The 27,994-nt window shown below is 57.4% G+C and overlaps 12 protein-coding genes across 12 annotated transcripts; 4 read left to right on the top strand and 8 right to left on the bottom strand.

Moving 5' to 3' along the window:
• Positions 1-6: 6 nt before the first annotated feature.
• On the bottom strand, positions 7-1,448 carry TRAVEDRAFT_17736 (uncharacterized protein; the record flags this gene model as incomplete). Its single annotated transcript, XM_008035297.1, has 2 exons — positions 7-1,367; positions 1,427-1,448. 2 exons carry the CDS (start codon positions 1,446-1,448, stop codon positions 7-9), a joined length of 1,383 nt encoding a protein of 460 aa, XP_008033488.1.
• A 1,990-nt stretch (positions 1,449-3,438) lies between these two features.
• TRAVEDRAFT_161612 (TFIIH/NER complex subunit TFB1) lies at positions 3,439-5,980 on the top strand (the record flags this gene model as incomplete). Its single annotated transcript, XM_008036349.1, has 12 exons — positions 3,439-3,577; positions 3,639-4,111; positions 4,168-4,353; positions 4,407-4,548; positions 4,597-4,676; positions 4,730-4,836; positions 4,888-4,933; positions 4,990-5,124; positions 5,174-5,245; positions 5,302-5,389; positions 5,446-5,696; positions 5,752-5,980. The coding sequence occupies 12 exons, from the start codon at positions 3,439-3,441 to the stop codon at positions 5,827-5,829; spliced, it is 1,797 nt and encodes a 598-aa protein (XP_008034540.1). The 3' UTR covers positions 5,830-5,980.
• Positions 5,981-6,085: 105 nt separating this feature from the next.
• Positions 6,086-6,377, bottom strand: TRAVEDRAFT_43651 (uncharacterized protein; the record flags this gene model as incomplete). Its single annotated transcript, XM_008035696.1, has 2 exons — positions 6,086-6,116; positions 6,184-6,377. 2 exons carry the CDS (start codon positions 6,375-6,377, stop codon positions 6,086-6,088), a joined length of 225 nt encoding a protein of 74 aa, XP_008033887.1.
• An 865-nt stretch (positions 6,378-7,242) lies between these two features.
• Positions 7,243-8,635, top strand: TRAVEDRAFT_112912 (uncharacterized protein; the record flags this gene model as incomplete). Its single annotated transcript, XM_008036348.1, has 8 exons — positions 7,243-7,371; positions 7,430-7,551; positions 7,608-7,808; positions 7,863-7,952; positions 8,011-8,138; positions 8,196-8,345; positions 8,408-8,463; positions 8,525-8,635. The coding sequence occupies 8 exons, from the start codon at positions 7,243-7,245 to the stop codon at positions 8,633-8,635; spliced, it is 987 nt and encodes a 328-aa protein (XP_008034539.1).
• A 459-nt stretch (positions 8,636-9,094) lies between these two features.
• TRAVEDRAFT_113075 (histone acetyltransferase GCN5) lies at positions 9,095-10,677 on the bottom strand (the record flags this gene model as incomplete). Its single annotated transcript, XM_008036347.1, has 6 exons — positions 9,095-9,309; positions 9,364-9,515; positions 9,577-9,610; positions 9,668-10,049; positions 10,105-10,425; positions 10,480-10,677. 6 exons carry the CDS (start codon positions 10,675-10,677, stop codon positions 9,095-9,097), a joined length of 1,302 nt encoding a protein of 433 aa, XP_008034538.1.
• A 339-nt stretch (positions 10,678-11,016) lies between these two features.
• Positions 11,017-11,543, bottom strand: TRAVEDRAFT_83867 (uncharacterized protein; the record flags this gene model as incomplete). The annotated part of the gene is made up of 2 exons (XM_008036346.1): positions 11,017-11,097; positions 11,223-11,543. Coding segments are annotated over 2 exons (402 nt in total), but the record flags the coding sequence as incomplete, so codon positions are not given.
• Positions 11,544-11,986: 443 nt separating this feature from the next.
• On the bottom strand, positions 11,987-13,156 carry TRAVEDRAFT_17732 (uncharacterized protein; the record flags this gene model as incomplete). Its single annotated transcript, XM_008035296.1, has 1 exon — positions 11,987-13,156. The coding sequence occupies one exon, from the start codon at positions 13,154-13,156 to the stop codon at positions 11,987-11,989; it is 1,170 nt and encodes a 389-aa protein (XP_008033487.1).
• A 1,439-nt stretch (positions 13,157-14,595) lies between these two features.
• On the top strand, positions 14,596-16,972 carry TRAVEDRAFT_62904 (subtilisin-like protein). Its single transcript, XM_008036115.1, has 9 exons — positions 14,596-15,291; positions 15,346-15,463; positions 15,534-15,641; positions 15,703-15,822; positions 15,878-15,937; positions 15,999-16,291; positions 16,352-16,533; positions 16,594-16,741; positions 16,796-16,972. The coding sequence occupies exons 1-9, from the start codon at positions 14,632-14,634 to the stop codon at positions 16,958-16,960; spliced, it is 1,854 nt and encodes a 617-aa protein (XP_008034306.1). The 5' UTR covers positions 14,596-14,631; the 3' UTR covers positions 16,961-16,972.
• A 198-nt stretch (positions 16,973-17,170) lies between these two features.
• Positions 17,171-18,427, bottom strand: TRAVEDRAFT_62903 (uncharacterized protein; the record flags this gene model as incomplete). The annotated part of the gene is made up of 1 exon (XM_008036114.1): positions 17,171-18,427. One exon carries the CDS (start codon positions 18,425-18,427, stop codon positions 17,324-17,326), a length of 1,104 nt encoding a protein of 367 aa, XP_008034305.1. The 3' UTR covers positions 17,171-17,323.
• A 551-nt stretch (positions 18,428-18,978) lies between these two features.
• On the top strand, positions 18,979-20,163 carry TRAVEDRAFT_26658 (uncharacterized protein). Its single transcript, XM_008035391.1, has 6 exons — positions 18,979-19,454; positions 19,515-19,600; positions 19,661-19,668; positions 19,724-19,852; positions 19,919-19,968; positions 20,031-20,163. Exons 1-6 carry the CDS (start codon positions 19,057-19,059, stop codon positions 20,155-20,157), a joined length of 798 nt encoding a protein of 265 aa, XP_008033582.1. The 5' UTR covers positions 18,979-19,056; the 3' UTR covers positions 20,158-20,163.
• A 225-nt stretch (positions 20,164-20,388) lies between these two features.
• On the bottom strand, positions 20,389-22,451 carry TRAVEDRAFT_56391 (NAD-dependent formate dehydrogenase). Its single transcript, XM_008035816.1, has 8 exons — positions 22,182-22,451; positions 21,948-22,099; positions 21,801-21,875; positions 21,701-21,745; positions 21,595-21,648; positions 21,298-21,540; positions 20,623-21,241; positions 20,389-20,561 (listed from the first exon to the last, which is right to left on the bottom strand). Exons 2-8 carry the CDS (start codon positions 22,071-22,073, stop codon positions 20,524-20,526), a joined length of 1,200 nt encoding a protein of 399 aa, XP_008034007.1. The 5' UTR covers positions 22,074-22,099; positions 22,182-22,451; the 3' UTR covers positions 20,389-20,523.
• Positions 22,452-23,064: 613 nt separating this feature from the next.
• TRAVEDRAFT_56390 (EXS-domain-containing protein) lies at positions 23,065-27,337 on the bottom strand. The gene is made up of 5 exons (XM_008035815.1): positions 25,411-27,337; positions 24,802-24,999; positions 23,999-24,220; positions 23,201-23,945; positions 23,065-23,141 (listed from the first exon to the last, which is right to left on the bottom strand). Exons 1-4 carry the CDS (start codon positions 25,854-25,856, stop codon positions 23,342-23,344), a joined length of 1,470 nt encoding a protein of 489 aa, XP_008034006.1. The 5' UTR covers positions 25,857-27,337; the 3' UTR covers positions 23,065-23,141; positions 23,201-23,341.
• Positions 27,338-27,994: the final 657 nt, after the last annotated feature.

Here is a 27,994-nt window from a genome sequence, read left to right as displayed (position 1 = left end):
CCACTCTTAGCGCGGCGCGACGATACGCAAGCTAACACCAGATCCCACGATAGACTTCAGCTTTTGTTCGTGAATGGCAATCAAAGCCGGCCTCCATTCTGTGTCCGGGTCCAGATCAACATCAAGCACCAGCTCGCGCAGCGGTTGCGTGCCAGACTTGTCACCTCCACGCTCTGAGAAACAGCTATGAACTGCATCCAATGGGCGGCCGCTGTAGATCCTGCCTACGAAGCGGAAGCGCTGGAGTCGGGGGCAGATGACAAATAGCTGCTCCGCGCCCGGCGACCGAGCTTGCAGCGCCATGAGGAGTACGTCCAATGAGGACGAAGGCATAGGCTGGGTGTCCTCGACATCGAGGACTTCGAGGTTGGGGAAGCGGTGCAAGGCGGTGGCCCAGATCGTCTTGTTCATGTATTGAAGGTTGCCGACGACCTTGAGCGTCCGCAGAGGGCAGGCCTTGTAGACGTCGAGATGTGCGATCATGCATTGGAGCAGCGCGCCGTCATGATCCCGTGCCACTTTGTGGCCGTGGTTAGGGAGGATCTCCCTGCTGAAGGGGATATCGGTGTCGGGCCCGCGGATATGTGCAGCGGTGCCGCGGCCGTGGCGCTCTGTGTCGCATACCCTGATGTCTGTGGCATGACGCAAGATCTGCAACTTGTCCGTGTCGTCGGGGAGCATCGCGTGGAAGGCAAAAGGCGGAGGTTCGCTGGCAGTGTACGCGACGGTCGCGATGGCGACATGCGGGGGGATGACCAGCTGAGAAAGGATCGCCGACACGACGTGTGGCTCGTCGTTGAACCGGACGTGCGTGAGCTGCTTGTGATGCTCTAGAGACAGCGGAGGCCGGGTCCCAATTGGCTGAGAGACGTCGATGTATCTGTCCAGCCACAGCCCCTTGAGTGCCACGCAGTTGTGGAGCATGTTAAGGAAGTCTGCGAGATGAAGGCTGTTCGCCACCTTGTCCTGGTGCTCGAGGTAGAGGAAGCGCAGGTTGCGGCACAGTGGCGTGTCCATAGTGATGCAGGTGTCGCGTACCATCAAGGATTGCAGCGCCGGGAACCTGACAGCAAACAGGAGGTATGGAATCGGATCGGGGCAGCGGATGCGGTTGTTGGTGTTGGGATAGCATAGCACGGTCTCGATTTGAAGGTGCTCGAGGTATGGCATTTCTCGCTGGAGGATGCGGCCGACGGTGCATGTGTCCGCGTGCATAACGTTCATGCATAACGCCTTGGCGTCGTGTGTATCTCGTATGATCAGCTGAGTCTTGGTTGCCGGTGTTATGGTGCCTGTTTTCCCGTCGACAAGCTGGTAGGCCACAGAATTTGAGCCGCAAGCTTTAGGAAAATTGTACTTGGCTGACGCTACGGCAGAAAATACGGGTCAGAGCCTTCAGTCTTACGAAATAAATAGAATTACGCACGAGAGCTCTTATTTGCCTGCATGTCGAGCGAGGAAGAGTGAACGAGCAAGTGGCAGCTGTGTCGTAGATACGGGCATCGACGGGGCACTTCCGCAAATATATATCTATACGCAGAGTCCAGAAGCAGTGCCGCCACGCTTGGATAGCGGCCGATTGTGTTGCGCCTGAAAGGCTTCTGCCGACTTGAACGCATTGGCCCATAGCAGGGTCGTCATTGGGGTTTATTGTTTGAGTTACAGACCAAGCTAGTGGGGTGAGTCTATAGGATTGGTGACGTTGGCATCAAGCCCGGGCGCCACTCCCACAACCGCTAAGAGGTTAGGTAAGCCACGCAGGCGCCTATTTGCGCCTTGTCCAGCGTGGCACGAGTGCGCCGCGCTCCGTCCGCATCAGCAAAAAGTGCGAAACATTGCATACCTGTATGTATAGTTTGGCATGGACATGCATAACCAATTGTCAATGCAATGTCTACCTTGCTAGCCAAATTTCCGCCGAACTATGCAGGGGGTACACGATGATATGGCATTTACCTGCCGAGCATTGCCATCCCTCTGCCCAGCGCTGACATCCTTTGCCCTGCCGGGTATGTATATGCCATCCCGGCCATGTAAGGCAGGAAATGTCACGGAAGGCGACGTCAGGCCATTCATGGCGATAGAATGCCACGGGAATGTGATGGCAGGTAAACTGGTCACCAATGCATGCCTACTATAATGCTACAGTACTATACTTGACCCCGGCACACGGGGCTATAATCATATAGAAATAGATAACACATGACGATTTATTGAAAAACAACTCAATCATACAGCGCGAGCGAAGCATACAAATGCTGATAAAGTAGGAGCTGCGAAGGCGGACCGAGGGAAATACTCAGCTGCTAGCAGTGTGGGGCAGTCGTTTGTGATGAGCCCAGACCCCGCGGGACTGAAGCACGTTGGTGCTGTACCTACGATAGGATTCGTTCGGATGCCTGCAAGATCACGTACCTTACGAGCAGGGCGGCGCAAGACCATCGGTTAGCACACAATATCGCGCGCATATATGCATAAATAAACAAGACTTACAGTTTCACCAAGGCCTGTGCTTGGAAGGGACTCACCGCCGCGCTGCACACCTGTCCGGTCAACTCACCTTCGAAAGAGACACTAGCTATGATGCGGGACTCCAGATAGAGTGTATCAAGAGCTGTGACTGCAGCACGGAGGTCCGGCGAGACTTCAAGCAGGGAGAAAGAGCGGGTATGGGGGTGTGTAGACAAGAGACGATGGGAGGGACACCGAGAGCGCCGAGAACTTTATAGGACAGGCGTAGGGCGCAGGGTTTGGGGCAAGGGAGCCGAACAGCGATGCTTCGAGGGTGCGTGAAGATAAGTCGAAGTCGGCGTGAAGACATGAGAGGGGGAGGATCGACCGACCATATATGCGCCCGCCGCCGACATGCCTCGATTTGGTAACAGTCACGTCTTCATTCCGAGCTCATCGCATTTATTTCATCAGTCCTAAGGATACCACTAGACTCGTACAAACTACCCCAAATAATTTACTCTGACTCCCGATTAATGCGCGCCCGGGGCCGCTGCTAATATTCGCTCACACTACGATATCGAGTAAGTACGGCTCCGCGGGCGGCTACAGTGATGGCATACCTTTGCCATACGTTGCCATGCGCGGCGGAGGATGGCATTCCATCCCCGAGCGCGGCGATTTCTTGCATATACTCCCCCTGCATGGCAATCTTATGGCCATCCTTCACCGAGCGCGGCCGCGAGTATGCCTTCCTTCGCCGAGCGCGTCAATGGTAGGCCGCGTGTGGTGGTCGAATGCCAGCGTTTAACCGGCCGGTTTAGGAATGCAATCCTCGCCGAGCACTGACTTGCTATGCACAGTTTCGCACACTTTGCTGATGCGAGACTTTGCTCCGTCCACGCTCCCACCTCTGCCACTGGATCGAGAGACTAACGCCACCTTTTTTGTTATGATAGCGCACATTTGTTGCTAGGCCATACGGCCATGCCTTCCACCGTCTGCTCCGCTCAGGCGTCCTACAAAAAACTCCCCGGCCTCCTCGAGCTCACTCCTTCTCATCTCCAATGGACCAAGGCTGGAGACAAAGCACCGTCCGTCAAGGTCCCGCACAGCGAGGCTGCGTGTAAGTGGCGGAACACGTCCCGCGACGCGACGCTGACCCCGCTGGCCCCCGCCTTCCGAAGCCCTTTCTCGCAGCAAGGTCGGCGCCGCACAAGTCCGCCTCAAAGTTGGCCTTGTGAGCGATGAAGCGGGTCACAACTTCACCTTCACGTCTCCTCAGGCAGTGGCCCTCGCGGAACGCGAGAAGTTTGAGGCCGAACTCACGAACATCATCGCACATAACCGTACAAGTACGGCCCCACCCCCGCCAGGACCGACTCTGGCTGCAGTTACCCCCGTTCCTGGTACGCCCACGTCTGCGAGGCCTCGACCTGTTGGAACTCCGGCTCGACCGACTCCGCAACTATCTCGGGCCTCCACCTCGCGAGCGCCGTCCGTCGCGAGTGATTCTCGTGGGACACCAGTGAGCGACCCGACGCATGACTTCAGACTTCGGAAGAAAGTGCTCTTGAGCACGCCCGACCTTGCGCAACTCCACCGAGAGCTGGTCATGGGTGGGCAGATTAGCGAAAACGAGTTTTGGGAAGGGCGAGAAGTGAAACCTTGTTCTTTGTCTATACCTCACTTTTCCGTTCTAACATGTGATGAAAGCATCTGCTATTAGCTCAAGCCGCCGCAGAAGGCCAGAAGAAGGGCAAGCCCGGTCAGCTCGTTGATCCACGGCCTCAGTCAGTAGACGGAGAGGTGAAGATTGTCATCACGCCACAACTAGTTCATGACATCTTCGAAGAGTTCCCCGTTGTGGCGAGAGCATATAGCGACAACGTGCCTGAGAAGGTATAACATATTGGCCGCATATAATCACATAACGTATATTAACCGTCACGAAGCTGTCGGAAGCCGAGTTCTGGAGTCGATATTTTCAGTCAAGACTGTTCAATGCCCACCGCGCGTCGATCCGTTCATCAGCCGCGCAACATGTAGTCAAAGACGATCCTATCTTCGACAAATACCTCGAAAAGGACGACGATGGTAAGTGCGTGTATTCTACATCCGTGGCCAGGTTGTAACGAGACATAGACTTGGAGCCTCGGCGACTGCGAGAGGAGCGAGTTGACACCTTCATCGATCTTGGCGCCACGTCGGTTGATCACGACGAGGTATGCGGGTTCTAATCACAACATATATGTGCATGCTTACCTAGGCCGTTTAGACCGGAAATGAAAAAGACGTGACGATGCAAGCAGGGAAGCAAAGAGCTGTCTTACCCCTTATTCGCAAGTTCAACGAGCACTCGACTCGGTTGCTGGATACTGCATTGTGAGCTTGTTCTAATCGCCATTGCACGCACTTGTTTACCCTATGTGTCAGGGGCGGTCCGGCATCGAAACGCAGAAGGACCGATAACGGTGAAGAGGTGCGTCCACACATTTCGTGACTGAACCCCGAGATCCTCAACTCAACCACCCTCAGCGCATCGCACAACTAGACCTAGAAGATTTACACGACAACGAGGCGTCTGCTGGCATTCTACTAGATATGCAAGACAGACAGCGCTACTTTGATGGTCGGGCAAATTCTACGACAGATGGGGCGGCAGCGGGCCCGGTAAGCGCTCTCTTTGTTAATCGGACTCCGGGGCTAACTAGGAGTCTAGCAAGTGGCGTTCAGAGAGGCGTTGCAGCAGACCAAAGCCAGCATGGCGGGATGGTCTTCTAATCTAGCGCAGGTAAGCTGTACAGCTAGATTCATTACGCGGGGATGCTTAGTGGGGTCTGCTCTTAGCTCAAACTGGACAAGAAGGCTGCAGACTCGGCGCTGGTCAGTATGACACAAAACGTCGCCTCGCGATTAGACGTGAAGATGCGGAAACGTGCGTGCCCAATTCACACTTGTCTCAACCGCTCGTGCTTAACTGCATTTACGCAGATGACATCCCGGATGGCCTCTTCAGGCAGATGACGACGTGTCAGACAGCCGCAAATGAGTTTCTGCGGCAGTTTTGGCTAGCGATATACCCGCCCCCGTCGGAATCGCAGACGCTCGCCCCCGCCACACCCGCCCAGAAAGCCGCCAAGGCGGCGAAGATGGTTGGATATCTCGCCAAGACGCACGAAAAGGTCGAGGCGTTAGTCAGGGCGGCGCACCAGGAGGGCGTCGACCCTGCGCGGGTCAAAATTGTGCGCGCTTCATTTTCCGTGTTTTCGTTTGGTCAGTGCTGACTCGCTTCTGCAGGCGATGAAGCCCGTAGTGGATGCGGTGGACAAGGCATTGGAGTTCTGGCGCGCGAAGAATGCGAAGGTCCTGCGATGAGCACAGGTGCGCGAGATGCAGCAGCGGCAGCAGATTGGAAGATTGCAGTGTGTGGTTCCTCGTACAGAGCTCGCGGACTCTCGCATATTACATTTCACATCGTCGTATACTTAGCTCACTCTGCCTCTGCAGCAGTAATATAGGCATCCGCATTCGTTGGCCTAAAACATATTGGCGACGGTGCTGTCTCACAGTACCTTCTGGTCCATTCAAGCTGGAACGTCTGATGCTACTGCACGCTCATCAAGCAGGCTGGTTACTGCCTCTCGTGCGGCACGTTCGCATCGCTGCGCAACGTCAAGTCAACGGGCTCTCTGAGGCCCGCTCCAGCAGAGATCCTTGAAGATCACTCACTGCGCTTGGAAGAACCGCTTCTTCACACGTACGCCCACATTTGGCGCATCCCGGGGCGGCTCGTCTGACTTGCGCCCGGTCGCGATATCACCGGTACGTGCGGATGTCCCTAAGAAGTCATCGACGCTGATTGTCAGTACCGGACGCCGCAGGAGGTCGAAACCCTCCCAGTTGACCTGACGCTGTCCGGGCATTGCGCAGCCCATGTGGTTCAACGTGTCGCTGTGGCGGGACTACGCTCATCTTTCCTTTGGTCCTGGAGGCTGGCGCGGTGTCATTACAGGTAGTTGCATGTCCATAGGCCCTTCCAAGGACGTTACAGATCAGCGCTTTGGCACCTTGCCGCCGCGGAGTGTCTGGGCATGACTTGATCAATGTTGAGACGACATTCGCCTCTCTCCATCCTCCTTCCAAGGTCTTTCACGAGCGCCTTACCGATATGCCAGCACCTGTAACCCACGACGTGCAATGGGTTCGGGCGCGGGTGCCGCTCTGCGGCGTCGCGGTCTTCGACAAAAACCACATCGCGACGTGCGTAACACCTGTGCTGTCTGAACCCTATCAATACGGTGGCATCCTTATATATTAGGATGTGTCGGTGTGTGACGGGTATGTACCCATACACGATATCCAAGACCCTCTAATCTCCAGCACCGACCAGCCTGGACAAGTTCCCGTCCGCCGCAATGTCGCATACCGGTGCGTTTCCCGCCACACCTCGCCGAGCACGAATCTAACTTTTTTCCCTTTCACCCAGAGTCCAGCGCGCGCGCACCTTTGTCTCCTATGCACCACCGCATCCGCTCCGGCTTCACCTTCCCTCGAGAAGTACATACCCCGGACTCGTTCCGGGAAGAGTATTATACCACGGTGGTCTCGTCGCTGCCCTACGCCGGCACTCACATGCGCAACGATGTCCACGACGAGAAAGGCACATTCAAGAGTCCGCGGATGCCACAAGCGGGTGGCAAGTCCGACACGGCCGCGAGAAAGGCCCCGGTGGCCATCGAGGGGACCGGGCTCAAGATCGCGTACTACTACGACGTCGCGTACCACTGCATGAAGCAGCACTGGATCATCTTCTGCGCCGTCCTACTCGCTATCATCGTGAGCGGCAGTCTGGCCATCGGCTGGGCATTCCGCTTGAGGACTTTCAATATCGCCGACCCGGGCAGCACTGACTCTATCGTATGGATGCATTCAATGTCGCGCAGTATGGAGCTAACGCGTCGATGATCTTGCGCAGGTCCAGCTCTCCGCGAACATGATCAACGTGGACCCGATAGGGCAGCAAATGACTGTGGATTGGATCATCAATTACGAGTGCGAGTCAATCGGGTGCCCTGACGTGAACGTCTACTTTGACTCGTACGTCCTCACAGCCGTAGCCCAAAGCTTTGGTGTCGCTTATCGATATTATATAGGAACACACTGATCACAGACCCTACCGACTCGCGAGTGCAAAGCAACGTCAAACCGGACCCTATATTCACCATCGACGGCGGCAACGTACTCGCGAAGAGGAACAACACAGACAGACGATCGAGTTCACTCACATTCCGGACCAACGTTGCGATCTCGAACGCCAACACGCACCGTACGCTCCAGTCTTACCCTTTCGACAAGTGAGCCATAACTATCTCTCCAGTCCAGAGCAAAGATGCTGATAAACTACCTAGATATGATACTGAACTCGTGTTGTTCGCGGAGGAGGCGATCACAAATAACTCTGTCAGCATCGCTATCGTGAAGACGACCGGCATTGCAGTGTAAGCGCTATTTTCGTAGCTCTCCATCGACCGCATGTGCTTACGCGCCGGTGGGTAGTGGCTTCAGCGTTCAGCTTCATAACACAACCAATGACATGGACAGCTTCGGCACGGTCATCAAAAACATTGAGGTCACCCGCGGCGCCGTAGTCAGGCTTTATGCTATCTTCATCGTCCTCGTCATTTGTGAGACTTTTAAACCGGAGAAGAGGGTGCACCGTACTAACGGTTTGTACGAAACAGGGCTCGTAACGTTGATGTTCATGGCCATCTGTGTCATAAGCGTGTTCTTCGGGAAGGGTATGTCCTCGGGGGTCCTCGTCCTGCCCATGGGAACGCTCTTCGCGTTCACGCAACTCCGCTCGACCCTTCCCGGAGCACCTGTAGGCTTCGGTGCGTGGGACATCCCCGTATGCTTCTTTTCCTCAACGCACGCTAATCCTTTGCCCTGCCAGGTGCTGTGATCGACTTCATGGGTCTTTTGCCGTGTCTCGCCATCCTGACCTTCTGCGTACGTCTCCTGCGATTGTCTTTGTCGCCGATGTGTTGCTGACCATCGTTCATTTCCACAGTCCGTGTTCATGACCGCCGTCTTCTTGCACCGCAACCCGGAGCACGATGCCCCGCGCTGGCAGCGGGCTCAGCCCAGGGAGGGGCGGCGGAGCAGCTCCTATCCTGTTTGATGGCTCCATGAGTCCTTGACATTTTGCACTCAGAATGAGGGTGACCAGACCAGCATGCGTCGTGACCTCTGTTTCTCGAAGATTATACCCCTTCCCATAGATTGTGCGTTATACCACTAGTGATGTTTCTAGGATGGCCGTTGGACCTTAAGTGTCCTGCCTCAACTTGTACCGTGACTTCGCCCGGGATCAATCCTTTCTTGTGTAGATTGTGCGCTCTCCAAATCTATGGCGCATCGACATATCACAGGGGGGCAAGAGACTAGACACCATGGAGCAATAATCGTGGCTATTCGTCGAGTTATTATGCCCACAGCCCGCCACGGCGGCACATATCATCGTGCAGAAAGGTACTACAAAATCAAAACCTGGAAAGGCAAATAAGGATACAACAACTGTGACAGCAATACAAAGTGCATCAGCAAGACAACTTCTCGAGTCTACCATGGACGGATTTCCCTAGTCCTCCCTCTTAATCTTCGAACTCCGTTCCAATCCATACTCCTTCATCCGGTCGCGCATGTACTTCTCGAGCTTTGTCGCACTCCGGTGATAGACGGTGTCCTCGGGATTGTACGAGCGACAGTTGTCGAAGATAAGCTGCGCGTCGTCGATGAACGCGTCCACGTCCGTATATTGGTTCGTGTACAGCTTGTGCTCCATCGTATTCAGATCTGCAATAGTCGGCATTCAGATTGTCACACCTCTCAAGAGCGGTAGAGACGTACCCATGGGATGCAGGATGACCTCGTAGTAGTCTGCGACCTCCTTCGCGTTCACGGGCTGGAGGAACGGCCATGCCGTGGAGTGGCCCTGCAGGTCGCTGAGCAGCTTCTCCATGGCGGCGCGCTCTGCGTTGCGCCCCGTCGGGCGCACCGGACTACAGGGGGGAAACACGTCAGCGACCTATCCAGTGGCGTCTATTGTCGAATCTTGCGTACGTCGTCTGCATGTCCGGCGTCCACCCGCTCTCCCCTGCGAGCAGCCATTAGCGTCCGTTGTCTCCCCCCGTGTTCCTGCAGCACGACTCACTCAACCCAGGGATATCCTTCGGATCGACCCTGACCCCGTCGCCTTTCCCGTCCTGGAACTGCGACAGGCCGTCGTACACAATGTGCGACCTGCTCTTCTCCCTGATCTTCGTGAGCACGGCCTCGCGCTGCTGGGCGGTGATCTCGCGCCAGCGGAGGTAGTCGACCTGCGGGAGCAGCTTGCACTCCATGATCGTGCCGCCCTCGTAGTCCTTAATGTACCCCGCCCAGCGCGCGCGCGGGAGCGTGATCTCCTTCGAAAAGCCCTGCTTGCGGAAGTAGCCGACGGCGTAGTTGTCCGCGTACGTGAGGAAGTACATCATGTCCGGGTACGTCTGCCGGATGTGCGCCTTGAAGTGGTCCATGAGCATCCCGCCGTAGCCCTGTGTGTGTATCGTCAGGCGCTGCACTCGAAGAATAGACAATGCCAGTACATACCTTGACTTGATCGATGGACGCGGTCGCGAAAAACACGATTTCTGCGAACCCGCGATGTGGAAAGGGGCGGTAACATATACCACCCACGACTTTATACCCGCGCTTGATAATCCCGAGGCACTTCGAGTTCGTATCGAACACTAGCCGCGCGATGTACTCCCGCGGCATCTTCGGTAGCTGCTTCTGAAAAAGCGTCTTCAGGCCGGTCAGGATGACAGAGGAGCGTGATTGTCGATCGTTCTCGACCGCGACTACTCGTATAATTCCTTTCCGTAATTCCACATATGCAGCCTTCTCCTGCTTCTCCTGTTTTCCGGCAGGCTGTTCAGATCACGGGTGAGGTACCCTCTCGCTATTCTATGATCCCGCACGCACCGTAGCAGAAGCTGGCCCTGATGCATCGACCGTGACACCAGTGGCTAAACGAGATAACTGGCCCTCGTCCATCTTGTCCTCGACTTTGACTTGCGATCCACGGCCGTTCACGCCTTTAGACCCTCTTTGCATATGTGAACGCTCTTCTTCGTTTGGTGGCGGTATGTTCACAGGGGCGGTCTGCGCCTTCGCCTTCATGCTCGATACCTGTTTCCCGCTTCTTGCGCCGGTCGCGCGGCCTCCCTTTCCGCGTCCCTTTGGCTCGGATGGCTTTGGCACGCCTGCGGCGAGCGGTCGCTCCTCCTCTTCGTCATCGTCGTCCTCTTGCTCGCTCAAGGAGGAGTAATCGACTGAGATGCGGCGTTTCTTCGTCGGACGTTCGACCGTCTCGCTCAAAAATGAGGAGGCAGGGGATTTGGGGTGCTTCTCTGGCGATGACGGAACTGCGACCGGCATAAGGTGGCTATATGGCTTCAAGGAGAGGCGGGACATACCGAGCGCGTCCAGCTCGTCAGAGAGTGAACTAGCGGGTGATTGTGGCTCAAAGGGGACGAGCTGCTTCCGTAGAGAGTCGATGTCCTCATCCGAGTACTCGAAATCGAGGAGTCTCCCGGAGTCCTGGAGAGGCGGTATGAAGCGGCACACTCTCACGATGAACGCTGGAACGTACCTTTGGCACATAGTCACAGAGAAAGGACGTTGCGTTATTACCACGCGTCAATAGCATTGATGTGGCTACGTACCTCTAATAGCTCGTCCAACCGGACAGCGACCCTTGCTCTCCGCGAGAATTCCTCATGACCCAGGTTTGAGGCGTCCGCGCCGTGCGCGTTTGCTCCGTGTCCACATGCACAGCGGTCCAGGTACCTCGTCGGTGGCGGTTCGTCGTCGTCGTCCGACTCGTTCCCGTCTGGGATGTCCGAGAACACGCGCCAGCCAGGGGGAGGGTGTAGACCAGGACATGTCGAGCAAGAAGAGCAGCGAGAATGACGGGCGATTTTGAGAGACAGATGCACGTCCGGAAGACTGGGTATATGATGCGAGGTGGGGTATAGTACTTTCATATTCTGTCAGCTTTGGACCAGATGTGTGAGTTTAAGAGGTCGGCGAGTAATGGGACATGGAGGAGGATGAGGAGGTCGCGGCGCGCTGCACACCGGACCGTGTGTGTCAGGCGTCTATTTCTAAGGGGTGCACAGCCACCGAACGGTCCCGACTCGGTCTCAACGAACAATACCCTCAGACTCGGACGGGTTCAGCCGCTCACCGGCCAAAATGGCCAAGGCGTATGCCCCTGCATGAAGATAGGGTACCTGTGTTTCCTCTTCATGCAGACTGATGATCAAGAACAACAACATATCGGAATCCAGAGGACTTCAAGAAGTATACTATGACATCATAGTAAGTACCAACACAACACTGACACATATTGCGACGAACTACCTCCCATTGACACAAAGCATTCAGCATTCTATAATAAAGATTGAGCCACGGATAGTTCGAGCCGCTAGTTGTGTGCGTGCGCCACAGTGAAGTTGACGACGGCAGCAAAATCGCCCAGCACCTGGCGACAAAGCGACTCCGTAGCTGAATTCCAAGCTATATCAGCCGTAACATCAATCTTCAGCTTGCTAATCCGCAGCGCTCCATGCTTTGTGCGCTGCGTGACACAGCCAAAGACCACCGCCGTTAGTTGGATGCCGTACATTGGGCCTTTGAAGCTGAGGCTCTTGAGCCGGGGGCAGACCACTCCGGTGCGTGTGGACGACCGGGATCCGAGCGCCGCGATGATGGCGTATATAGAATCCGTGCGCTCCGTCTGAATGTCTTCGACTTCGATAGTCTCCAAGTCGGGGAAGTGGTCGAACGCGGCGGCCCACATCTTCTCCGTCACACGCCCCAGATTACCGGTGACCTTGAGGGTATACACTGGGAAGCCCTGGTAGAGGCTGAGGGCCTCGACCATGGAATGAAGCAGCCTTCCGTCGCGCTCCCAGGTGGGGTCGGAGCGTCTGGAAGGAATGCGCTGCACCTCCACGTCGAAGGCGGCGCCCTGGTCTCCATATTGAGTGATTGCAGAGATGACACGGCTGCGCTCGTCAGTGTCCGTGTCGGCGTCGCGAATCCTGATTTCTGCGGTGGTGCGCAAAATTTGAAGGTTGTCCGTCTTGTTGCGGAGAATGGAGCGGAAGGCACCGAACTCTGGGTGTTCATCGACGTACCCAACAGCCGCGATGCTGGTGTGCCGGGGAATGATTAGGTGGGAAAGGATCTTCGACACGATGCGTGGCGAGTCGCCCAACCGAATGCGCTTGAGCCGCGGGCGGCCCTCCAAGGACACTACCGGCAGAGGGTGGGGACCTGCTGGGGCGGAGACTTCGATGTAGTTCTCTACATAGAGCTCCTCCAGTGCCTCGGCGGCGTCCAGCATATTGAGGAATCGACCCAGGGGTAGGCAAGACGGATATTTCTCCTGGTGTCCGAGGTGGAGGAAGCGCAGGTGGCGACACAGCGGCGTGTCCAAGGTGACGAGGGTGTTCCGCAACATCAAGGTGTGCAGCACTGGGAGTGTGGCAGCACGAAGAGTGTACGTGTACGGCTCGGGGGAGCGGGTACGTTCGCCAGTGCTTGAGAAGTATTGGTCGGACTCGATCCGGAGGTGCGTGAGGTGGGGCATGATTTCGTGTGTGAGCTGCCGATCGAGGGCGACGTGTATGGCTGTATCTTTCGGGAAAATACAAAACGACTTGACGGTCGGCCAGAGTGGGACTGGATTGTTGGGTTCCGGTGTCTGTACCACTCTCTCCCCGTCAACGTAGAGAGCAGCCAGCTTATTAGGGGTATAGATGATAGGGAATTTGAAGGTCGTTGAGGCTATGTCGGAAAGCGCGATTTTTGGAACTCTGGATTGGGTGGGTCAAATCAAAACACTCATGAAAGCTTTTGTCAGGAACCCACGCTCTATGTGCTCCCATCTTTTTGCGAGGCATGATTAGAGAAGGGTAGATGTGGCCAGAGCGTAGTAAGAGCCAAGTGGTCAGTGAGATGGCGATGAGGCACTTCCACGAGTATATATAAAAAATTGAGTGGCAGTCGCTTTGACCCGGGCCCGCTTTGATATACCCTCGACTAAAAGTGTTCTGCATACTTGGAGGCAGTTGGGTCGCCATAGTCGGCATTGTTAAGGACTCCAATTGACCCGATGAGCAGATAAGTACATGCCTGCCAGTGAACGTACCAGCGGAGGAACCGGTAAGATGTAATGTTGCGGCGCTAACCGTGTCAGTTATGATTGCGCAACACTAAAATATGGCGAGGTAGAGTGTATCCAGATGGTCAGCGTCGCCGTCGAACCCGAGTCGTTCACTCGAAAGTCCGGGGAGCGTTCAAGGCGCCTATGCGACGGGGGGTAAAGGGGCGAGAGCACCGCCACCGCGCCACAGTGCCAAGAGAATTTGAAGAACCGCCTGTACCACCGCTTTTAGTTTCGTGTCTGTTCCTCCCGGACTGCCAGGTTCCTCCTCTACTCCTCCCTTCGCATTTGTCTCCCCGTCCACCGTACATCGTCCATCAGACACAGGATGCACAGGAAAGCGAGGCTCTGTACGCTTATTATCCTTTTACGTTGGAAATTCTGAAACCGCGCCCATCGCTTGCGCACTCCCGGCGTGATGCGCATGCCACATCGTGGGGTGCCGCAGTCCGACTCGGAGAAATCGGGATATAGAGAAGCATCGATTCGAATGACACACTTTCGTACGTGCATGTCGGTCGAAGGGCATATGCAACGAGAGATGTAATCGCTCATCTGCATTTTCAGCGTGCTCATGAATAGTACAGAGTCCTACCTGAGGACTCGCAGATTCCGCTGGCTGTCGTGTGCACGTCAGCTTCGCAGTGCGCGCATTGATCTACCGGGTGGCCGCGTCGCGATGCAGCAACAGCCAATCCATATGGGGAACAGAACCGTCTCGCCGTGGCAGTACAGATGATCGGGTACAGTGCTCATTACCGCGACCGCCGCCCAGGAACGTGTACACAGCGTAAACGCTCGACGCTCGCATCGTATCGATGAGGTGTCCGCTATAAAATGATAGTGTGTTGATGCCCTGCTGTAGGTCTCCTTTTCGCCCGCTCTCGCTGTTCGGTGGCATGGTGTTTCTTCCTTCCTTCTTCTGCCTTGCCGGCGCCGTTATTTCCGTTCTTGGCTCCGAGCCTCAGCTCTCCCCTCGCGTCCTCCACGAACACCGCCGCTCATTGCCCTCAGGATGGTCTCTTCACCGCCGTGCTGACCCAGAGATTACTCTCCCGCTTAGCATCGCGCTCGTCCAGTCAAACATCGACAACCTCGAGGAATACTTGCTCGACATTGCAGACCCCGACTCGCCTAACTATGGCATGCACTGGACACCTGCTCAGGTCCGCGACACCTTCCGGCCTTCACAGGAGTCCGTTGATGTTGTACACACGTGGCTCGCGTCCGATGGCGTGCACCCCGAGCGCGTCCAGTTCAGCCCAGATGGCATGCACCTGCGCGTGAATGTTAGCGTGTCCGAGGCGGAGCGCCTCCTCGCGACCGAGTACTACGTCTACCAGCACGAAGACGGTTCGGAGCACCTCGCGTGTCAGCGCGGGTACCACCTCCCCGAACATGTATCAAGACACGTCGAGCTCGTCAAGCCGACCATCCAATTCACCTCGGCGGGGTCCTCGGGCCCGGTCACCTCCATTAAGCGCTCTGTTTCGGGACGCTCTCTCTCGCGCCGCTCAGGTGCCCACAAGCCTTCTGGTGTCGCGTCGTACCCTGCCAAGGTACCTATCTAACACCACACCGGCCCAGATGTGTTACTCATGTAGCTTGTACAGACCATCTCGGGAGACCCGCTGGACCATTGCGACGAACAGGTCACTCTGGATTGCCTTCGCGCGCTGTATGACTTCTACTACGATCTCCAAGTCCCGGAACAGAACTCGATTGGCGTAGGTGAGTGCAGATTTCATCCTGGCGACGTGTAATCGCACACTTCAGCTCTCTGCTCACAAATTACGATTAGTTGAATTGGGTGCTCAGAACTACAACGGCCATGATCTTGATCTCTTCTTCCGGAAATTCAACATGGGTCGCCTCAACGACCGGCCTAAGCTGATCAGCATCGACGGCGGTGAGTCTTCCATGAGCTAGCTAATTTCTGTAGAAATTGACATGGGGCGACGGACGCGCAGGCAAAGAGAATGTCACTCAGACAGACGACGGGCTCATTGGCGAGGCTAACCTCGATTTCGAGCTCGTGATGGGCCTCTTGGACGTTGCGCAGCCTGTCTTGCTGTACCAGATTGGCCGGGGTGAGTGCCTCACGCGGCCAGGTCCTTTGCCGAGGTAGTGCTGACAACGTCGCAGATGGCTTCGTCGACGATTTGCTCTCCGCATTTGACACCCAGTACTGCATTGACATCGGCAGTGAGCACATTCTTCTATCATTCCCGAAAGCCTTTATTCACATTTGTGCGTGCAACTTTAGCCAAGAACTGCAAGGACAAGCCGCACACGAACGTCGTCTCCATCTCCTACGGAACCTCAGAGACCGGCCCGCACAACGAGATGATACGCCAGTGTAATGAAATGGGCAAGGTCGCGCTCACGGGTGTCACCTTTGTGTACGCGTCCGGCGACGACGGGCCCTCCTTCGGCGGCACATGCCTGGATGACGACGGCAATGAAGTCGACGGCGAGGGCAACTTCCTCCCTGACTTCCCCGGTGTCTGCCAATATCTTACGGCTGTCGGTGCAACGCAAGTCAACCCGGGGAGCTCCGTAAGTCACTCCACATTGCTTTTTGAGTGTATTGTAGGGACGACATTGACATTATCGTAGCCCTACGACCCGGAGAGCGCGACGGCAGGATTCGCCTCAGGCGGAGGCTTCTCCAACGTGTTCAAGCGACCGAAATTCCAGGAGCGCCACGTGGCACGGTACCTCAAGAAGGCAGACCTGCCCTACGGACCCAATGTCTTCAACCGCACCGGGCGCGCATACCCCGACGTTGCCGCCAACGGGTAAGTGTATCGCGAACCGAGGGGAACGACAGACATTGAACACACTGTCATAAACCGTAGCTGGAACATCACGGTCGTCGGAGACGGGGTGTTCTCGACGAACGGCGGCACGTCCGCCTCCGCACCCATCTTCGCCGCGATGCTCACCGCGGTGAACGACGCGCGCATCGCCGTTGGGAAGAGCCCCGTCGGGTGGATCAACCCCGCCGTACGTCCCCGCCCCCCTCATTCCTCCATACCGCACATGCTGACGCTGCACTAGATATACTCGCACTGGTTCGCGAGCGTGTGGAACGACATCACCGATGGGTCGAACCCCGCGTGCGGCACCGACGGGTTCCCGACCGCGCCTGGCTGGGACCCGGTCACTGGCCTCGGGACGCCCAACTTCCCGCGCATGCTGGCGCGGTTCTTGGCCTTGCCCTGAGTCTGCCCGTCTGACCTGCTCTGGAGTTTGTGTTGCTTGCTTGATGTTTGGACTTTATCATAGTTACTGCACGCGTATATATTACTGGTCTAGCCGTGTGGCTAATGTATTTAACAGGATTCAGGATTCGGGGAAGGGATACTACTACAGTAGGATGATCCGTCTTCATTCATAACTGGTTTCGACGACGCACAACATGGACGAGTGAATGCTATTACATCCTTAACAACAAACAGAGCAGTCACCGGGACCGGAGAGTATGGATACAGTTGGTGATAGTACAAGTCGCAGACGGCCGTTAAACGAGCGCGCTCTACAAACGATCTTTGAACATTGAAGCCCTTTGCACCCCTAAGAGATCCTTCAGGCCGCACCCGAATGTAAAAGAGGAACGCGTGGGCGTTCTGAATCCGACAATACGGGTTGGGTAGGAAGCGGCGAGATAGTGTCAGGGGTGAGGTATACGTGACGGAGCTCAAGCTCGACGTCGTGCGCCTCGCAGGCCGCAAGAGCCTGGGTCCAGCCGGTGGGCTCCTTCATGCCCGCGTTGACGACGATCTTCTTCCGCGGCGCGTCCCGGTCCTCGCGGCGGAAGAGGCCTAGCGCGAGCGCGGAGACGATGTTCCAGCCCATGAGCGAGCTGAAATGCCCTATGGTGGCGAGATAGTGGATCGGGGGCGCCTCGAGCGTGAGGCGCGTGACGCTCGGCGGCGTGGAGAGGCACTTGAGGATGTATGGGGTATCGAGATGGATGTGCGTGAGGTCCGGGAAGAGCGAGGGGAGGTGATACGAGAAGCACTCCACGTCGTGGGTGTGCCCAGATGCATAGTGGTAGTTGTGGCAAACGCAGCGCGGGTACTCGTGGATGCGCAGGTACGTCACGCCACGCATCGGGTCGGTCGGCAGGATATACCTGTTGATGTGCGTGTACGTCCAGAGGAGATAGAGGTCGCGCGTGGTGGTGTATTGGGTGAGGAACTCGAAGAGCGGGCGGTAGGGGAGGACGAAGCGGTCGTTGGACGGGAGCTCCTTGATGATCACCGAGACGTGTTTGCACGCCGGAATGTAGCACGGGATGCGCGCGTAGTCGGTAGAGAAGTAGAAACCTGTTGAACTGGGGCATGTCCAGTCTGCGAGGACGATGAGAAGCTCGGATCGCTGGAAATACTCGCGCGCGGCAGGCATGGCCCGTTCGACGTCCTTTGATTCCGGGTCGAAGCCCCAGCGCCGTTTCACGAGTAAGCGGTAGATAGACAGATCTAGAGGGGTCTGGATCATCACGCTCCGCAGGGCAATGGAGGCGATGGTGTCGCGCCAGGTGCGGGAAACGAGAGAGACGTCTCGGTACAGCTCCCAACGGTCACCCCACTCGTAGTCCACCAAGGAGAGCCACGCGTCTTGTATGATGTAGTGGATGAGTTCGAGGGGAAGAGTGCGGGGACGCACAGTTGGCAGAGGAGGAGCCATTGGTCGACCACTGTGCTGCATATTTTGTAACGAAACTGGTAAGTGGCTGCACACATTACGAGAAGCACAGCATGCAAGCGTACCTGCTATACGCTGACTCACGGTATTCTAACTCTTCGAAACGCCGTGCCTGCGTACTGAATGTCTACAGCGGCGGGGTGGGCAAGGTGAGATGGTGGAAGAGCGGAAGACAAAAGGATTGGTCGACTCGGGAACGGTCGCAGGCCTGTCCTTGACGTACGGCGGCATCTCCCGGCCCGCAATGCTAAATGCAGGCGCCCATGATCTCGGTAACTCAAACGTTGATTGAGCTGCCGCGGAACGCAGCTCTCCTCCCGCCTCTCTGCACTCTGCTCGTCGACGAACACAGGCTCTGAGTCGAAAACTCTCTCCTGGGACCTGTCTCCAGCCCTCCTCCAAAATCTGGCTTGGAAACACTTTTGTACGGCCTAAAGGCAATATCCGCTAGAATCTGGCATGGAACCGCCCGAGGCTGATGAGATCTCTCGTTGCGCTCGCTGCATGGGCGTGTGCGAAACCTTGCTTCTGCCCCCGACCATGGCCAGCGCAGCTAGCCCCGCCCTCTGAACTGTCCATCCTGACGTTCTTGTAGTGTATCTAACCTGCACATGCTGTCTCTACTGCTTTGCTTGCGGCCCGGGCTGCTGCTCTTGCTTGTTTTTTTCCTCTTCTCTGGGTTGTCTTCCGCAACGGAATGGATCGAATACCCTGCGGATGGAACAGCGACACTCACCCACTATACCCTTCCTGATGGCTATATCGCATCATGCGGCTGCACCGGCGCGAGTACCCAATACCCCACCGCCGCCATGAGCCAGTTCGCGTACGGGAGCAGTACCGCTTACGGCCCCGGATGCGGGCGCTGCTTCAAGATCACCCTGCTCAATACCTACACATCTACACCGCCGTTCATACCAAATGTCACGAAGAGCGTGGTCATCAAGGTCACAGACTTATGTCCAGACGGCGGGGACTGGTGCTCAGCCACTCCAGGGAAGCCAAACAAGTAAGTGCTATCTTTTGGACGGATTGCGAATGGGTGGCGAATGAAGCAACGAAAACCAAGGGGCGGCCAGTACATCAATTTTGACCTTGCATGGCCCTCCTCCTCAATACCGGACGACTTCTTTCCATCGGACGCGGCGCTATATGGTGAGTGGGGATTGATTCTACTAACCTCTCCTCAAAACTCACCGTCCACGTTTGCGACAGGTTATACTGTACGCCCGCGCTCAATGGCCCCCATAAAAGAAGTTGTTACTTATTCTTGGACAGGACTTCGGCGTCTGGAACGTCAGCTATTCGAGTGTCGACTGCCTCACAAATTGGGCCGGCGCAAAGAGTGCTGCAGCGCTCGGCAGTGTCGACGACGGCTCCAGCGTCTGCTGCCCCGCAAACCCCACCGTACGTCTATCACTCTTTATTAAAGCGGCTTGCATCTGTACTCACGTATCGCTTCGCGACTGATAGGGTAGCAGCAACGACACCTGTCCGTCCTTCTCAGATGACAACGGCATTCCGTGCGTTCCGTTTGGCTCCACCCGTGTCCGCATACTGACTGACCAATTCTCTGCACCACCAGGCCAGACACCACAAGCACTGGTTCTGCCGCAGCCGGCTTGTCAATACCCAGCGGCGACCGCATGCTCCTCTTGTTGTACTCCCTCCTTGTATCCTTGCTGCTATCTTCGGGCTTCCTATTGGGCTAATGGTTATACCGTGCTGTACCTGAACTCTGAGAAGCGCAAGCGGGGGTTCGCGCATTTAGTACGTGTACTCGTCAGTCGGCCCCCGGCGTCCTTCCAAATCCACGGCTGAGGTCGCAAACGATCGACGCCTATTCATTGGTGGGAGCCGACCGAAATAGCCGTGCCTTAGCATTTGAGTCGTAAGCTCACCGCAGCTCATGAGCTGTTTTCAGTCGATACGTATGCGGGGGTCGCGGGGTGCTGCGAATGTACAAGGTATGTGATAACTTGATCGACGACTGCGTGCCCTACTGGTACAGAAAGACAATGATGTTGGTTTCAATACATATGCGAGTAACCGTCCGACGACCCCTGCGTGCAGCGCGCTCACTTGCGCTGGCCATACGCCTTGGTCGCATAGCCCTCTGTAAATTTCATGAAACCCATCAGCAACGGCCCATACATGCAGGCAGCAACAAAACGCACCGAGGCCGATGATGATGTTCTGCGGCTCCTGCTCCTGGCTCTTGAGGTAGTTCTCGAGGATGCTCTTCGTGCCCGCAGCATAGCGCGCCTGCGCGTCGAGCGTCGTGCCCGAGTAGTGCGGCACCATCCCGTTCCCGCCCCCGAGCGGGTTCTTCATCGTGCGCCACACGTGGTCGACCGGCGCGGGCTGCACGTTCCACACGTCGCCCGCGTACCCGCTCAGCTGCCCGCTCTTGAGCGCGGCCGCGACCGCGTCCTTGTCGCAGATCGCGCCGCGGGCCGTGTTCACGAGCCACGCGCCCTTCTTGAAGCTCTTGAGCAGCTCCGCATTCACGAGCCCGCGCGTGCCCTCGTGCAGCGGGCAGTTCACGGTCACGACGTCGCACTGCGAGACGAAGTCCTTGAGGTCCTCGACGCGGCGCGCGCCGACGGACTTCGCGGCCTCCTCGGGGAGCGCGGCGTAGTCGTAGTAGATGAGCTCCTTCGTGTTGAAGGGGACGAGGCGCTGGAGGACGCGGTAGCCGATGCGGCCTGCACCGATCGTGCCGACGACCTTGCCCTCGAGGTCGAACGCGTTGCGTGCGACCTCTGATACCTGCCAGTCACCGCGCTCGATCATCTGTAAATGGTTGGGTGAGCAAATTGGAAGGTACGTGGGAGGGAGATGACGCGTGCCTCGTGTGCGGGGACGAAGTTGCGGACGAGCAGGAGGATGCTCATGATAACGTGCTCGGCGACCGAGACGACGTTCGAGCCGGAGACCTCGAGGACCTGAATTTTGCGCTCGACGGCGGCGTTGAGGTCGACGTGGTCGGAGCCGACACCGGCGGTGATGCAGATCTTCAGGTTCTTGGCCTTGTCGATGATGTCCTTGGTGACATATGCGGGGTGGAAGGGGGTCGTAATGAGGACCTCGGCCTAGCATAGAGCATGAGCGATGGTTTACGATCGTAGAAGGCGACGTGTACGCACATCGACGATGTTCTTCTGGAAGACGGAGTCGGGGCCCTCCTTGTCGTCGGTGACCTAAAGGCATATTCAGGAACGGCGATCGATCGAGGCCGACTCGACAACTTACAATGAACTCATGGCCCTGCTCCTCGAGCCACGAACGGATACCGAGCTGCGGAAGCCGTTAGCCGAAATGAGCGCCTACGCCTGTTCACGGCGGAACCGACCTGGTTCTCGATGGTGCCGAGGAGACGAGGTTCCTCGGTGGCAGCGTTACCACCCTTGTAGAGAACAGCGACAATCTGGCAGAGGACGTGACGTCATTCATTGTCAGCGACCCAGGCCGGGCTGGTGGCGGCGGCCGACGGGCGCACCTTCATTCCGGCGGAGTAGGTGGTGTTGTAGGAGGGTGCGAGGCGGGTCGAGCTGAGAAGGCGTGGGGATCTAGCAGCGGCGAGGGCGCCGCGCCTTAAGTAGTTGGACGAGATGCCGGCGAGCATGGTCACGGGTGGCTGAGATGTATATGCTGTGGGATCGATAGGAGGGCGAAGGTTCAGGCTGTTCAGCTGGGCGGGGCAAGAGATGCGCGGGCTGAGGAATATGCGTACCGGGGCAAGACAGTTATGGGTCCACGTGGGAAGAGGGGCGCCGAGTTGTTCCTGCTGACTTGGCTGCTAGGCTGCGTATGGTACCGCGGCGGGCGTCCGCGGAGGGCGGATGTGTTGCGCGTTATGTACCGTGCGCACCAGAAGCAGCGCCGGGTTTGAATGCCAGCTTCCGAATGCCTACGAGCATTCCAACAGGCCCTCCCGCCGCGGTATCGCGACCCGGGCGTGCCGGCACACCCATTATCCCCTGTGTTTGTCAGCTGACGTCGAGCTGGACGCACCTCCTGCGCCGGGCGAGCATCGACCTGGCGACGCGGTTCTCCCAGCGTCCGTCCGCGAACCGTCCCGGCCGGGGCAAGAATAGCTGACGGTGTGAGCTCTGAATGGACTTTCCCACCCATATTGACGCGACATCCTCCGATCGCCCCTTGCACTCACCTTCTCTGTCAGAGTCTGTCTCCTCCCGTTGGCGCCTACTCATCAAGTCTGCACCCGTGAACTTGCAGGCCGCCGCCGCCAAAAGCAACATCTGGACGATCAGCTGAAACCTGCAGCAACGGATCCCAGACCGAGCCCGGGTGCAACAGGGTGCAACCCCGCCACCGTACCCCTCTTTCACACGTCGCATGACGCACCTGTTGACTGTGCATCCCGGTTCTAGCCTGGTGGCATCCGCGCCGAACTCCTTGGTTCCTCACTCGTCCTAACCTTCGCGCGGTCTCCCCGGATTGTCGCGTCCCCATGCCCCGCATCATCAAGCGCACTGTCTCCGCAGAAACAAGCTCGATCAGCCGACACTCACATGAACGACCACGAGACGCGTCCTAGCATGCCATCTGCATAACATGTCAATCTTCCTTCGCCTTGGTCCTTGACCATCGGGACGTGCGCAGAGGGCACAATCGACGCGCTGTTATAATTGTGAGACCCACTAGTACATTAGTACAGTAGAGAGAAGCCCTGTGTGGGTACGCGATAACGTGAGCGCAGTCTCGACCACGAGCTCCGCCAGCACTCACCGGCATGCCAAGCGCGATGCGCAGACACATCTGTCCAATCCTTCCCACCATCGCCCGAGTCTCTTCTGTACGGCGCGTCTTCAACTTGGGCTATCTCAGCATCTGCTCCGTCGCCGGTATGTCGCGGTCACGAGCGCGCGTCTAGCCGGCGTCCGAGCCACGCCCGTGCTGCTCCGAGGGCACCAATTCGAAATCGGACTCTTCAGGGATCGCGTCCCGATACGAGTCCCCGCGGTCCACGACTAGACGCGGGGGCGGTGACCGGGGTGCGTGTACGTCCGCCTCCTTGACCGTCTCCCACTCGACGCGGAGGAAGACCCACATCCAACGGCGTACGACTTCGGCAAGCTCGATCCAGAAGATAATCAGGTCACCCTCGGCGTACGAGTGTAGGTGGCTCGACAGTTTCGCAGACCACGTTAGGCGGAGCACGAGGTCGACGAGAATCGCAAACGGGTATACGGGGAGGGGGAAGAGGAGCGTCGGCCTGAGTCCGTATGGGTGCGGGCCGCGCCCGGTGTTGGTATAAGTCAGTTGCTGGGCTTCGGGCTCATCTAGGGGTGATTCGGGCTGCTTGATGAGAGGTGAACGGGAGTGCAAGCGAGGAAGGAGCAGTGGGCGTGGGGGCGCAGACGTTCGAGGAGATGCGCTTTCAGCGTGCTTGGGTCGCAGGAGGTCAAGACCCCAATCGTTTGTGACGTCCCACCAAAAAGTATACAGGGAGTTAAAAGCCGCAGCAAGGAGCCTGCATGATGTATAGTCAACATAAGGCAACATGACGAAGACAAAGCGACTCACCACAAGCGGAAGAGATGATGCTCGCCGTGCCATGGCTGGTCAGCAGCAGCTTCACCCTTCAAAGCGATAACATCGGACACAACAAGGCGCTGCGCTGCAGAGAGGTATATTACGGGGAAGGAAGAGGCGTACTTCAGAGCGTTGAAGAGCGGCCGCCGGCTTTCGTTCGCCGGGGCATTATATTCCACCAGACATTGGCGTAGACGGACAGCGTAAGGGATGCTAGAACAGGGGCAGAATTGAGTACGTTTATATATGCGCACGGGAGGACCAGGATCACGTTGGAATGCACAGAGTTGCGTTTCAATTCCGGACAGTGACCTCATTGCCACCGAAGATGCAAGTCTAGACTGAATATAGCCAATGGTGGATCGACGGTGCTCTTGGTGTATATGGGGGATACCGGGTATGAGATAGACTATATGCGTGCGAGGAGCCTGGAGCAGGCTTTATATCGCACGAAACCCGCACAAGACCATTATGGCGGGTCGCCCCGGCGCGAAAAGCAGTGGATAGGAGGCCAAGAATACCTCCACGACGCACATTGCCGTGGCTGTGGCCCAGGCTAGGAACATGACTCGAACTGATCTGCTGATTTAGGACTGAAGGCAGCTGTAAAGCCCCGTGAATGAAGGACATGGTGTTTCGCTTATGCAGTTTGTTGTCCAATACGTAGGTAGCTTTTTCAAGCTTGATTCCGGAATTAACCAGCCTAAACGCGAAGCCCCCTCTGAGTCACATAAACGCCGAGGGGGATGCTAGGCCATGATAGAAACGGAAATCCAACTCGACAGAGCACTCACCTCATAAGGGTCGGTAAAATCCACCGCGACAGGCCGTCTTGACTCGGCTGCGAGAGCAAGCTCCCGGCAGGGAGAAGCATCCACACCGATAGCCAGACGTCTCCGAGCACCTTTGCGAAAGACGTGAAAATATCCGCAAATACGACGTCCGAAAAGTACACTCTGTGCGGTGACGGAAATAGACATCTATGCACTGCGCTGTTGGTCGGGTCGTCAGCAATCTGGAAGCTCTCGTCGAATTATGACCCTAAACTGTGATATATACGATTTTTCCTGCAGCGGACGACTCTCCTTCAGAACGATGCATCTGCCGGTATATTTTCAGCGATGCCTGAGGGCCGTTCTTTGGGGTGTTCCACTAGTGGAGAGCCGTCAGACACACGGGGAAGGGGTTTCGGTCAAGGCACACGACGCGGATTACGCGTTCAAACGTGTCGTGCAACCTGACCGCATGCCTTCTCCACTATAGCGATTTCTACTGGCCACCTAGTTGCAGTGGGCCTCGAAACCTGCTACTGAGTTTCATTCCCACAGAAACTGCGTATGTTTCATCCACCCTCCCTCCCAGACCGCGGCATAAGATGCAAAAAAAAACAGGCAAGGACGTACTGGAGGAACCGATCCCGCTCATGCTTGTGCAACACGTCAAACGGGCACACGAGCGCCGTCAGCACAAACAGCACCGCCAGCGCAGGCACGAACTTGAACCCGTCCACGAGCGCCGCGTCCGCCGCCGTCGCGACGCGGAACACCACCCAGCACGCGAGCGTCCACCCCGCATACACCGCGAACACCCGGTACACCGCGCGGTGCGGCGGCGGGCCCGCGGGCGCGTGTCGCCACCCGGTCGCGGTTGGGAGCGGGGACGTGAGGCGGCGGCTGTCGTGTGCGGACAGGGCGAGCTCGAGCGTGTTGGGGGCGTCGATGTGCCAGATGTGCAGCCCGTGCAGGTTCGTCGCCCAGCCGAGGATTCCGAGCCCGACGAGACAAAGCACGCGGAACGGGAGGGCGAAGGCGGCGGAGAAATAGGTTTCGTCGGCGAAGTCGCTCTTCATTGGCGCTGTTCGTGGCGTTTGGCGGTCAGGACTCGGTACTCAGGACGTGTCGGGAGGCGTGCAGGATGGCATGAGGGTAAGGTGGACGTGGGCTACTCGTGGCGCGCGCCATCATCATCGTCCAGCGCGAGCACAGCGGCTGTGCTTCAACGGAGCGCCCATGTCGCGGACACGCCATCGCTCCTTCCGTCTAGTTATCATTGCACGCAAGCATTCGCGCATATAGCGGCTTGACCCCCGTATTCTCCAATGACTCCAAGTACTCGTACACATTTATAACGTACGAACAACCGCCTCCCATCACAATTGCGGGGGACCAGTATCCACACACGCGCCAACATCAGCCCCCCTAGTACACTCCGGGATAGTCTGCACGATGTGGCCGGTGGGCGATACCTCAGTGTTCTCACCGATCATCTCCTTCTCGGCGGCATTGACCAAATTCGCGTTCAAGCACAGAATCCCCACGCACTGCGACACCGTGTTTGCGCTTTCATCGGACGGACTTCCGTGGGCGAACTTTGCGTGGGTCGAAGGGGCGCCAAACGAGTTACCACCGCCCGACGCGTTACTTGCCCCAGATGAGCCGGCAGGAGAGCCGTTGGATGCAGTGGCACCTGTGGAACCGCCTGAGTACGCCGGGTACGCTGACACGGTACCGGGGACATTCCCGTTGGGAGTTGCTGAAGTGCCCGGCGAGTTGTCTCCATCTGAGGAACCGTCGGTAGACACAGCGGGAGAGTCGTTAGAGGCATCGGGAGCGCCGTTAGAGGCAGCAGGGGATGCGTTGGCTGAGGCAGACGCGCCATTGTCATCGGAAGCCGTAGGAGCCGAGGAGTCGGTCGAGCTGTCGCTACTAGATCCAGCACCAGCGTTGGAGTCCGCAGACGAAGCGGGCACGTTGACGTTGCCAGCGGCCACGCCAGAGTCAGAGCCACCGGAGTTGCCAGAAGCAGAGCCAGACCCGGACCCAGAACCAGAACCAGAGCCAGAGTCCGCCCCCGAAGCAGGACTCGCGTTGACGTTGACATTGCTCGAGGCGTCGGGGCCTCCGGGTTGGGCATTGACATCTCCATTCGACGAGGGTGCAGTTGCCTGGCCGGGAATCGGGGGGTTGATCGGTTGGTTGCCAGCGGGTGCAGGTTGAGAAGCAGTAGTCGGGTCGACGGGTTTGGCTACTGCGGCGGGAGGAGGAGAGTTCCCAGAAGTGTCAGAATTCCCGGAGGTCGCAGGAGCTCCGCCAGACGACGCTGAGCCATCGTCGGTGTTCCCAGCGTATGATGCTCCAGCGTAAGCCGCAGGATCGGCTTGGCCTCCCGCGCCGTCACCGCGGCCGACAGAAGCCGCTCCGCCACCGCCACCTGTACGACCAGGAGAAGGGGCGTTGCTGTTGATGTTACTATTGGTGTCGGGTACTCCGCCGCAAGACGGGAACAAGTCTTCAAGCTCCTGGAGGGAGAGGCCGGAGTCAGGCGCATTGGCGGCGGGAAGGTTGGGGATGAAGGCGAGCCCCAACAAAGCGCACGTCTCCGCGTTGACAGGCTAGCAGAGTGGTGATGTGATGAGCGGGCATCGGTGAACAAGAGCGGACCAATTTACCTGCGCGATGGCGCCAGTCTGGGGGATGGGGGCACCCTCGGAAGGGGTGAGGGAGAGAAGGGGGAGCACGAGGAACAGAGAGCGAATCATAGTGATGTGAGAGAAGCGTAAAGAGCGTCGGGAGCGAGGAGCTATAGGCTGTGAGAGAGAAGATGGCGGTCGAGAGGAAGAACCGATGGGCAACCTCGACGGCACGCGGCGCCTTTTATTCTTCTGGGGCTGACGGCGGCGCACCGTTCAACTTCAACGTCGCGCTCAATCGGGACGTGTCAGCTACGGCGGGACACGAGCCGAGCCCGCCGCCTGCCTCGTCGGGCCCGGCAGGACTGGTTCAGGCGCCACTGCTCGGGACAGCGACCGAGTCTTCACCGTCCCGTCACATACGAACTTCTCGAGTGGCCGGCCATATTCGGATGGGGTCCGTGTCCCGGGGTCGCGCTGTGCATGGTCCCGGGTATTGTCCACATGCCTGCTGGTAATCATGTTAGCCTCCGCAAGCTGAGAAAGCAAGGGTGCACATATTCAGCGACAACTACAAC

Source organism: Trametes versicolor, assembly GCF_000271585.1.
Source record: "Trametes versicolor FP-101664 SS1 unplaced genomic scaffold TRAVEscaffold_2, whole genome shotgun sequence".
NCBI classification, from domain to species: Eukaryota; Fungi; Basidiomycota; class Agaricomycetes; order Polyporales; family Polyporaceae; genus Trametes; species Trametes versicolor.
Note: the sequence above shows the minus strand (reverse complement) of the source record. Positions and strands in the feature narration are given on the sequence as shown.